Source organism: Aquarana catesbeiana, linkage group LG12 (genome assembly GCF_042186555.1).
Source record: "Aquarana catesbeiana isolate 2022-GZ linkage group LG12, ASM4218655v1, whole genome shotgun sequence".
In the NCBI taxonomy this organism is placed as follows: Eukaryota; Metazoa; Chordata; class Amphibia; order Anura; family Ranidae; genus Aquarana; species Aquarana catesbeiana.
Window position 1 is genome coordinate 62,946,325 of NC_133335.1, and position 11,812 is coordinate 62,958,136.

The 11,812-nt window shown below is 37.6% G+C and overlaps 1 protein-coding gene across 1 annotated transcript; it reads left to right on the top strand.

The window, feature by feature from the left end:
- Positions 1 to 1,108: 1,108 nt before the first annotated feature.
- On the top strand, positions 1,109 to 11,522 carry LOC141113764 (keratin, type I cytoskeletal 19-like). Its single transcript, XM_073607043.1, has 8 exons — positions 1,109 to 1,681; positions 1,854 to 1,936; positions 3,522 to 3,678; positions 5,503 to 5,664; positions 5,800 to 5,925; positions 8,205 to 8,425; positions 9,455 to 9,510; positions 11,464 to 11,522. Exons 1-8 carry the CDS (start codon positions 1,109 to 1,111, stop codon positions 11,520 to 11,522), a joined length of 1,437 nt encoding a protein of 478 aa, XP_073463144.1.
- The last annotated feature ends 290 nt before the right edge of the window (positions 11,523 to 11,812 follow it).

The following is an 11,812-nucleotide window of genomic DNA, read 5'->3' on the forward strand; positions in this document are numbered from 1 at the left end:
ATCCCCCCACAGTTAGAATCACTCCCTAGGACACACTTAACCCCTTGATCGCCCCCTGGTGTTTAACCATTTCCCTGCCAGTGTCATTTACACAGTAATCAGTGCATTTTTATAGTACTGCCTTTTTGCTTTTTTTCAAAATTGTCGCTCTTTTTTTTTATACGGCAAAAAATAAAAACCACAGAGGTGATCAAATACCATCAAAAGAAAGCTCTATTTGTGGGGAAAAAAGCATGTCAATTTTGTTTTGGTGTAACATTGCACGGCCGCGCAATTGTCAGTTACAGCAACGCAGTGCCGAATCGCAAAAAGTGCTCTGGTCAGGAATGAAGTAAAATCTTCCAGTGCTGAAGCTGTTAATGTCCATACTCTGGCCACAGTTTTCCTATGGCAAAATCATACTTGAAACAGCCTAAGACCCCTTTCACACTGCCGTGATTTGTAAGTCGTGAGATTTTACCGCAATTTTGTGGCCGCAATATTGACGCCACGATTTTGCCGCAATTTCAAGGAATACCTGTATAAACTTGAGGTCTATGGACCTCAACTCGCATCAAACTTGGACCAAAGTAGTACAGGGACTATTTTGAAGTCGTTGCAACTTGAAGTCGCATAGATTTGAATGGTTATCATTGGGAATCATGGGGTATGACTTGTCATGTGACTCTGATGTCCAAAGTCGCAGGAAAAGTCACACAAGTATAAAAGGGGTCTAAATGCCAGAATGAGATGACCCGTTCAAATGACTAGGCAACTCTAGAAATTATTGCACAGCATTTATAAGTCATCATTGCTGTCACATGCCTTAAACCTGTGAACAAGGAGTTCAATAAATATATAATAACCTTCTACGCCTTCCAATAAGTTTATGTTTCAGACTATATGACAAATCACATGAAGTTCAAACAACATTCTATATGAAATGTACAACAAGGGACAAAGGATTCAGATGCTTGTAAAAAAAAATCCTATAAACATCTCTAACAATTCACAACACCCTTTGACTTAATATAAAAAGGATTCTATAAACTGGCTACATTTGTATCACATACACACAGCTGTAACACTTCTCTTTGATCCCATCCTTGCTAAAGCCATTAGACACAATATGATGAACTATTCTCCAGCACCTTCTCCTAAGTTCAAATATGGAAGCTTCAAGCATGGTGGTGGATTTAATAATACCCACTTTGGATCATTCACCCACAAAGCCAGCCATGAGGACAATTGTCTGTCTTCAGGAGGAGCCTACAAAAACCTCTATGGACAGTCCAAGATATCTCATCATGCTAGAGTAACCAGTCCAACACGTGGAGGATCTTACAATTCCTATCATGGTGAAACCTTTGACAACCACCACAGGGCTTCTAGTGCTCAAGGAAATCTACGGTTTAAAGAAATCACCCATTCACATGGACATTCTCATAATATGCAATGTGGTGGAGCCCACTCCGGAGATTATGGAAGTTCAAAAAGCAATAGCCTGTTCAGAATCAATGAAAGGGAAACCATGCAGCATCTGAATGAGCGACTTGCATCTTATCTCGAAAAGGTTTGCACCTTGGAGCAGGAAAATAAGGAATTGGAGAAGAAAATATCTGCGTGGTATGAGAGCAATGCCCCCAGTGCTTTGCCTGACTCTAGCCAGTTTCTCAAAACAATTGACGAGCTCCAGAAAAAGGTAACAATCAAAATTTATGTAAACTTTTAATCTACCAGATCCTGACATAACATTCATTTTTCCCACAATACTTTTACATACTCGTTGACATGCAAAATATGTGACAGTTAGGCGTTCTTGATTGGTAATTGTTAACCAACCCAACATGATCATTTCTGTTTTTTTTATACAGATCTTATCAGCCACTATTGAGAAGTCCAGCATTGATCTGCAAATTGACAATACTAAATGGGCAATTGATGACTTTAGCAACAAGTAAGCATATGATATCAGTCAGAACAAAGTGATTAAAAAAAACAAGAAAGGTGGAATCAGATGATCATGTATTGAGTGTGACAATATTTTGTGAGCTACAAGAATTTTTGTGTGGCTAGTGTATCTTTCTACCAATGTGGAAACCCAGTTAAAAACTATTACCTAGTATTACTAAGGTACTTCTAGTATATTAAATAGTACATTGTAGATATAGTAATAAAATAATTAAAATGTGGCATAACTGTTATCTAATTTTTAACACTCTCCTGCTCTATAACAAAATCATTTTCAATAATAAGAATGTAATGAAACAAATAATAATAACCAGAAACGTAAAGCAGGCAACACAGATTGCAGTACTTTCTTTACATTCTCAGCTGAGAAATACCTTTTAACATTTCTCTTCTTAATAATTTTGTTGTAGAAAAGATGCCCTTACATTTGTGGTCAGAGGAAGAGGGCCCTCTTACTGTACATTGAAGATCAGTGGGAGAAGGGTCTCCTTACACTGGTGTTGAGTGAGAAGAATGCCCTCTTATGTTAGTGGTCGGTGTAAAAAGTTGTCCTTCCAATTGTTGTCCAGGGGAAGAATACCCTTTAACAACAGCAAGAAAAATCCTCATTGTCCATAGATACTAAGCCAACAGGTGAGAAGGGTGGCTACAGTCTGCCAGGTAATGTTGGTGCAAGAACTATGCACACCAATCTCTGGACTAACCCTAGTGTTCCACAGAACCCAGGTTGATAAAGACTCAGTTGGAGGAAATATCTCTTTTGAGGTTGCAATTTTTTTAACCTTGGGTTTTGATATACTGAAGTAATATCAAACCCTCACTTTTTAAGCACTTTTAGTGGCCGATTTAATAATGTACTGATTATGAAGCTTCTTTATCTTTTAATCCTTCCCTACTGTATGTTCCAGTTTCAGCTGTGCCATGACCACACGTTTCCTGTTTCAGGGTGGCTCCTTTCTTTTGTAGAATCCTATGGAGCCACCTTTGCATGTAGGGCATAGAGCTGTGTCTCTCTACATTGTGTGCATCAATAGAAACACACAGCCTCATAGCCTAGGATGACTAGGAACCCCCCTGCTCCTCCTTCCTCCTTCTTTCTACAAGCTAACAGCCTGATGGCATTGGTAACTCTTTCCTGCAAAAACTAGAAGTTTAGGGAAGAAGCAATGACAGAGCAGGAGCCAGCAACATTGAAAGTTGTAAACTGCAAATGCTGGGGTAAGAATTTTAACAAATAGTTTACCAGTAAATGTTTATTCTATTGTGCTCAATGTGTTAAACTAAAAAAAGCTGAGGGTTTAATACAACTTTAAGGTCACTAGAATAGATATGAGCCTCCAGCTCCAGCTAGTAACTAAATTAAAAACTAAACTAGATTTAAGATAAATTACCTGTGGTAGAGGGTGAATAAGATTTTTGAACCCAGTCTGACCTACTTAGGTGCAGTTTCTCAGAATCCCTGTGAATTTAGAGTTTAGTCGCAAATACAAAAGTCACACGTCTTCTTCCCTTGAATGTGTTCATAGCCTCTTCTGCAGTTGTTATAACAGCTATTCATTTTTACTCTAAAGATATGAAATTGAACTCAGACTAAGCAACAATGTGGAAGCTGATGTACAAGGACTTCAAAGAATCTTGGAGGGACTAAATAAAGAAAACCCGGAACTAGGAATGAATGTTCAAGAACTCCAAGAAGAAGTCAGAATAATGAAGAAGAACCATGAGGAGGTAAGTTGCACAAATACTGTAAATATAAAACACAGTTTCTAAGATCTGGTTGTGTGCTGGATTTTTTCTCAACTGATGAAAACCAAGAAACACTCTGTTCTCCAAATGTTCAAACCAGTGGATTAGTAGGTGCCCCCTGCTGGTAGACATTAATCCTAGACATGTATGATTCATTTTGTTACAAATCGAAATTCGGTTGAAATTTTTGTTATTTGGAGATCCAGATGTATATGAATCTCCAAATCACAATAGTAACCAATGTCAATGAATTCAAAATAAATTACAATGAAACAACAAATTCATTCGTATTCATTCATGATGACATGATGCAATAGTTTAGGCCTTTTATTAATGTTTGAAGGATCCGAAATAACATAACGGCATAAAGAATGGTCCAAATTGATTCAAATCCATTTGGTTTTTATAGTGCAATAACATTTTAAATTTTTATAGAAAATGCACTACATATGAAATGGAAACATATTGCAATAAATACAGTAAGGTATAAAAGGTAATGATTCCTACTTATTGTGTTCGAGTTGGATATTAACTAAATTAATTTAGTCCCATTTGTTATGTTATGCTTCACAGATTCTGATGGATCCACCTCCATCCAACCTTAAGAGAATTCATAAGTAATCTCCCGAAATAACAAATTAACATGTTAAAAGGAATATAGCCAATCTTCTAAAATACTATTGGATTCGCAACAACAAAGATATGAAATGAATCCAAGTATATAAAATGGATTACGAAAATGAATCATTCTAATATAATGAACATGACAAAACAAATTGATTAACTTAACAAATGAATACGAAAGAAAACAAAACAAATGTTTCTGTTGTGCACATCTCTCGAATTACTCCTTACTGAAATAGTTTTTCAAAATATTGTACATTCTTTTTTTAGGTAGCTACTATATGTAAATCCGAGTCATTTTCCTCTATAGTTTAAATCTGAAGTCCATTCAATATACACTATATTACCAAAAGTATTGGGACGACTGCCTTTACACACACATGAACGTTAATGGCATCCCAATCTTAGTCCGTAGGGTGCAATATTGAGTTGGCCCACTTTTTGCAGCTGTAACAGCTTCAACTCTTCTGAGAAGGTTGTCCACAAGGTTTAGGAGTGTGTCTATGGGAATGTTTGACCATTCTTCCAGAAGCGCATTTGTGAGATCAGGCACTGATGTTGGACAAAAAGGCCTGGCTCGCCATCTCTATTCGAATTCATCCCAAAGGTGCTCTATCGGGTTGAGGTCAGGACTCTGTGCAGGCCAGTCAAGTTTCTCCACCCCAAATTCACTCATGATGAAGGAGTCCTGCAAAGCTTTGAAAAATTGCTGTTTGCTGTAACAATGTGATCACTAAATAAAGATTTGGATCCATGTTTTGGAGACCCATGGTGTGCTGGTGACATTCCTCATTGCTCATGGTTCCAGCTGGTGGTCGCTTCAGCACCCACTTAGTCATACAGCCACTTTTACAGGAACGTGTGCATTGGGAAGAGGGCGTTGCATTCAATATATATATCTCTTGCCTTGAAGATGAGGTATAAAATGCCAGCATAAACAAATTAAACTTACAAATATCTATAACTTAATTAAAAATATTTTAAAATTAAATTAAAAATAATTATAACCAAATACATTACCAGATGACTCATTTTATATCTTGGAATTATTATGCCCAGTTTGTCACCCCCCCCTCAAAAAAATACTTGTGGAACTGAGGATGCACATTCTTTCTAATGATGTATTTATGGCACTATTCTTTTAGGTCTTAATAACATTTTTCATGTGATCATCTTATCCAGGAGGTGAACTCTCTCCGTGGTCAACTGGGCGCCAGAGTCAGTGTGGAATTAGATGCTGCTCCATCTATAGATCTGAATAGCGTTTTGTCTGATATTCGAGAAGAGTACGAAAACCTAATGGACAGGAACCTTAGAGATGTTGAAGCCATGTTTCTTGCAAGGGTAACCAAACATTTACATTTTTCAGTATTATATTCTCATTCTCATGTAATTATGAAGCTTTGTAATAAAAATGTAAATAAAAGCATTTCCAAAACTGAATGCTATGATGGTCTTTTGTATTTTATAATTTTATAGACTGAAGAACTAAGTTTCCAAGTCCAGTCAGGATCAGAAAGCATTCAATCAGTGCAGATTGAGATAATTGACTTGAAGCGTAATATACAGAACCTGGAAATTGATCTGCAGAGTCAGTTGAACATGGTAAGTGTTGCCACTTGGTACTTTAATGTGTATTAGGGTGATGTAGTGTTGACTGAAGTCTTATTTTAATCTGTCAGTTCCCTTGATTTTGTACTGACTCTCCTTTTCATCTAAAAATTGGTATATGTGAAACCCCACCATTTGACTTTTATCCCTCCTTGCTTTTATTCTTGTATGTATTTCTTTCTTTTTTTATCTGTTTTTGTACTTCCATTTGCTCTATCAGCAGCTTTGTTCAGCCTCGGTTTTTCTATTGTCCGCTTTGGTTGCTTAAATTTCTTGGTTAACTTTTGTATTTTTCCTTTTTCCTGTTTTTTCTGTGTTTTCTTTTTACTTTGTTTGCAAATGTCCTTTTACGCTAAAGGATAAGACTTAATTATACCTGGCTTTATAATAAGAGCAACTGACAACATATTTACAGTATGAAGCCTCTTAAAAAGCCCAAGAAGGCAAAAAGCCAAGAACAATATGCTCAACTTCACCAAGTATGTGCTGTAAGTACAATACCGTACTCAAACACAAAGGAAGCTTGTAGTATTTCATAAATCATTATATTTATCTGCTTCCAAGTCTTGCAATTGTGTCACCTGGTCTGGTGACAATTATCTAAGAGGGAAATTTCCACAACATGATTTCCTCTTCTTGTGTCTCCTGCATAGGAATTGAAGGAAAATCATTTTAATGTGGCACAGACCTTAATAAAATCACAGGGAATTTAATCTATCAATATCTGATAAAAGTTTTGCCTTTATGTTTTCTTTAAACGATATAAGCATAACTTTCTTGTTTGTTTTACGGATTGTAAATGGTTGCAAGAAGTTGGTATTTTGTCTTCTTTCACAGCTCATCATTAATAAATCAAATCATTTCTGTAACAATAAAGTGGGGCACCCTTCAGCCACAGCATATAGGCAAAGGACACATCCTTGCATGGTCACTGCTACACTACTAACCACAAAGATCTAATATGCAGAAAATGATTGGCTAAACCACACAAGTGCTTTATATTGGCTTTTCAAGATAATAAATTCAGTAATTCAGAGGTTGGATAAAAAATTTAGTAAAGCGTGACACTTTTGGTAGTAAAATATTCAATTTTGTAAAGAGGTGAACACATCAGACCAAAAATAGGGACAACCGAGACTGCATAGGGGGTAGAGGGATTTGTTCTTAAAAGAGAGACGGTCCCTCCAAATGAGGGACAGTTGGGAGTTATGGACTAGGACAACTACTGAGGTGAAGCAATTGTCACTCACTCTGTCTAGAGGTGCCATCATGCTGAGCTATACAACCTGGGCAATTTATTTTTAGGGAAAACAGTAATTAGCTATATAATTTATTTTCTGTTGATCCTTATTACAAGATTTTACCCTAGGATAAAATAGAGCCATGGCTGTCTTATTATACTTCCCTCTACCATGTAAATTAAAATACGCACGGGGTGATATATTGGTGATCAGATCAGTGCCATATATAAGATTGCTCTTGAATGTCTGTGGTCAGTATAAGAGGAAACAGTTGTAACTTATAAAACTTCCCCTAAACTTAAAAGAAAATAAGATTTACTATGTTATATGGAACATCTTGGAAAGCTGTTATTAAGTAATATGCTGAAAAATGAACATTTTGTCTTCAATTCCTCCGGAAAAATACCATGCACTTCCTGATATGTGAAGGTGCCTAGGAATTCCTGTGATGACAACCTCACAGCTAAATATCGGAAGTGTGGGATCTAAGGTACTGCTGCCTCTGACTGCTAGTTGCATAAGAATTGGGGTGAAATGTCATTAATGTCATGCTGGCTGGAAACAAATCAGCACGGCATGCATCTCTCTGCTTTTGCTTCATTCATTCTGTAGACCTGTGCTTTGAGAACCTCCCATGCTGTCTCTTGAATATTCCTCCACCAGTTATCAGATCACCAATCATCGGGTAGGCAGCTCTAACATGAGTAAGCAAAGCTCTGCCTCTGCAAAGATGGCTAGCCCCACACAGAAACCCAGTGCCTGCATAATAATTCAGTAATGGGGAAAAGATCAGCTCCAAAGAGCCTACAAACAATACAGGTTTGAATTCTGCTTGCAATGTTTTGGCACAGGTTCTAGAGTTTGGGTCCACTTTAATTTATGTATAAACGTTACATTATGGCAATACAAAACTGTTACTGGTAAGCATACCTTCACCTTTACTAGATATCTATTCTACAAACACAATTTTTGAAGCTACAGTGCTTTGAATGCCATACAAAAAAGACCTTATTATTTGATCTCTCTTCACAGAATTCAGCTCTTCAAGACACACTGACAGAAACAGAAGCCAACTACAGTTCAGAACTTGACCAACTCCAGACAATGATTAACAATGTGGAGTCGGAGATCGCCCACAACAGATGTGAACTAGAGCGACAAATTATAGAGTATAAAATTCTTATGGATCAAAAAAATCTTCTCGAGCAGGAAATTGCCACATATAAACACTTGCTTGAGCAACAGGACTGTCAGTAAGTACTACACAGAGGTGCACACCTAAAATGGAATAACATAATTATCCAACCCAAAATGATGGTTTAGTTAGGTAGACATTGGTGAGCTGAGTCAGCCCTGGCTTGATTTTAGTTCTCTATTAACAAGGTCTCCCTGTCATAATTTCTGACTGTTCCTGTTTACCTGGGACATATGGGCGTCCTAACCTACCTTTGTGTATTCCAGCACCTGTCACAGTTTCCCCTAATATAAAAAAAGAAAAGTCTGAGCCCATCATGATGGCCACATATTGGTATAGACCAGTGATGAGGAAGCTTGGCACCCCAGATGTTTTGGAACTACATTTCCCATGATGCTCAACTACACTGCAAAGTGCGTGAGCATCATGGGAAATGTAGTTCCAAAACATCTGGGATGCCAAGGTTCGCCCACTGGTATAAACACTGGAACTCAAAAACAGAGATCTCACCAGTAGAGTCTCTAGAAAAATAACGGCCTATAAGATGATTTACCTATATCAAAAACTTTGTATTCCTTGCATGTGATTGGGTATTCATTGCAAAGCAAAGCTTTACCCCATTTACTAAGCTCTGGAGCAACTACAAAATCTATTTGTCTTTAGTAAATCAACCCCTATGAATCCAATAGAGAATCAATGGGGGGAAGTTATCAAAACTGGAGCAGACAACATTTGGAGTGGATGTACATGGATGGCAACCACTCAGCTTCTATCTTCAGTTTGTTCATTTAAGCTCTGAAAAATAAAAGATAGAAGCTGAATGCTTTCCAATGCCTAGCTGCTATGGATTCTGTCTACTTCAGTTCCCTCATGTTTTACAACCTACAGTACAATTCCAGATTTCACTGGATTTACCAAACATTTTCAGAAGTCCTCACAAAAATGCTGGTTGTGTTTTTTATTAGCAATGGTGTTCTATTCTTTGTTACAGTTGATGTGTTTTTAGGATATCAGTAACTTCATAGAGAGGATCATTGAACCAGTATGTAATGTTTTTTTAAAAAAAAGATAATTTTCTTTTTTCCAGTGTTAAAGAAGCAGAGCCAACTACATCAAGTATAAATACAATCACTGCAAGAGAAGGTAAGCTTGGAATGCCAAAAACAATCTGTATAAAGGGAGGGGAACATCCTTTATTAGCAATCCAGGCTCAGTTCACAAAGTTATAACACTTTATTTGCTGTAATGAATGCAATGCTGTATTTTGGGGATCTAGAGTTGTCATTAAAGGTCACCTCTCCTTTTTTTTCATGCAGGGTCCGCTTTCATTTTTTTATGATAAAGATTAGAAGTAATTTCAAAAAACTATTAGATAAGCACCTGAACGACCACAACATACAGGGATATACAATGTAATACTGACATATAATCACACACATAGGTTGGACTTGATGGACCTGTGTCTTTTTTCAACCTCACCTACTATGTAAATATGTAACTATGTCAGTTTCCAGCAGATTCAAATCTAGTTAAAGAATTAAAGTCATTGTAAATGATCACCGTGTAAAACAACTCATTCAGTTTAAAAATGAAATTAAACGCAAAACATTTTTGTATAGATATAAAAAAAAATATATAAATCCCCCTTTTCACTTTGTTATAACTGATCACATTCCCTCTGCTCTCAGCTGCATAAGAGCTGGGGGAGGAGAAGCAGCAGCACACTGAGCTTCCCAGTGAATGGCTGTGCAAGTCTGATCATTGGAGGAGAATACACTGAGTTCCCAGCATAGCTAGCCACTTGCCGCCCGCCCACTGTCACGCAGCGCCGTGTTGCTAGGATACGGCGTGACCCCAATCTCTGTAAAGAGCCACTGACGCAGCTCTTAAGCCATGTGATTGGCTGTGTCCAGTCACAGCTGGTCACATGTAAATACAGAAAGTGCCGGTAATCGGCTCTCATTGAGTGTACGACAAGGAGAGTTGATCAGTGGCATCTCCTTGCAGGGGAGAACAGGGCATGTAATCAGGACACTGACCATCAGTGCCCTAATTACAGTAAAACCCCAGAAGTGCCACCGATCAGTGCCCATCAGTGCCACCAATCAATGTGCGTGAGTGCCACCAATCAGTGCCCATGAGTGCCCATCAGTGACACAAATCAGTGCCCATCAGTGACACAAATCAGTGCCCATTACTGGTGCCAGTCAGTGCTGCCTTTTAGTGCCCATCAGTGCCACCCATTGGTGCCCATCAGTGCTGCCCATCAGTGCCCATAAGTGCAACCTATCCGTGCTGCCTATCAGTGCCCACCAGTGCCGCCTATCAGTGCCCATCAGTGCCACTTATCAGTGCCATCTATCAGTGCTCATCAGTGGAGCATATCAGTGCCACCTATCAGTGGCCATCAGTGAGGCATAATAGTACCTCCTCATCAGTGCCACCTAATCAATGCCCATAAGTGGCGTCTCATCAGTGCCCATAAGTACTACCTCATCAGTTCCCATCAGTGCCACCTCCTCAGCAAACATCAATGAAGGAGGAAAAATACTTATTTACAAAATTTACCGACAGAAACAAAGAAAAAATGTTTTTTTTCAAAATTTTTTAGTAAAAAAATAAAAAATACCACCAAAAGAAAGCTTTGCTTGTATGAAGAAAATTATTAAAAATTAATTTGGGTACAGTGTTGCATGGCCGCACAATTGTCATTCAAAGTGCGACAGCGCTGAAAGCTGAAAAATGACCTGGGCAGGAAGGGGGTGAAAGTTCCCTGAATTGAGGTGGTTAGAGAACTGATCACGGTATGCTCTGCTGCTTAGTGTGTTCAGTTATTAATAGGAAAGCAAGGGAACTAGCTGGAGTACCAGGGATGTCACATAAAGGAAGTAATACAAAGAGAACAGAATAGTTTCTCATACATGTACAATAGTACATGGTACATCAGGCACATATCAGGAATATTAAGTCTTGGGGTAACAAACGCTTAAATTACCGTATGGCTATTAAAATATAAAGTGTTAACGGGCCACAATGCATTTAAGATTTTTAAATCAACTTCATAGTGCATTAATGACATGTGTGTTCATATTCTAGGCTCCAACGCAACAGAGTGTTCCCCAACAGAAAATCATGCTTGTGAGACAAGCAGCTAAAGAAGAATGCTTGGGATTAGTTATATGGTCACAAAGAAGAAAGGAGAAAAGAAACATACAAAACAAATACCAATCAGATGTGTTCTTTATTTTGCCTAACATGCCTAATTCAGTTCTAAAGTTAATTTTATTTATAAGACGTACATATAAGTATTAGTATATAACTTAATTGCACTTTAAATTAAAAAAATATATATATTCTTAGTAGAAAGTAAATGCATCTAATCTTATAGTAATATATATTACTTTATAAAATGTTTAAAATGGTACTAAAGTCAATTTTTTGGGGT

What these genes read in the sequence shown, in the direction of transcription:
- LOC141113764 (XM_073607043.1), top strand. Translation starts at nt 1,109, where the DNA reads ATGATGAACTATTCTCCAGCACCTTCTCCTAAGTTCAAATATGGAAGC. An exon ending in TGAAGAAGAACCATGAGGAG is followed by an intron (nt 3,679 to 5,502) that starts GTAAGTTGCACA and finishes CATCTTATCCAG; the next exon opens with GAGGTGAACTCTCTCCGTGG. An exon ending in TACAATCACTGCAAGAGAAG is followed by an intron (nt 9,511 to 11,463) that starts GTAAGCTTGGAA and finishes TTCATATTCTAG; the next exon opens with GCTCCAACGCAACAGAGTGT.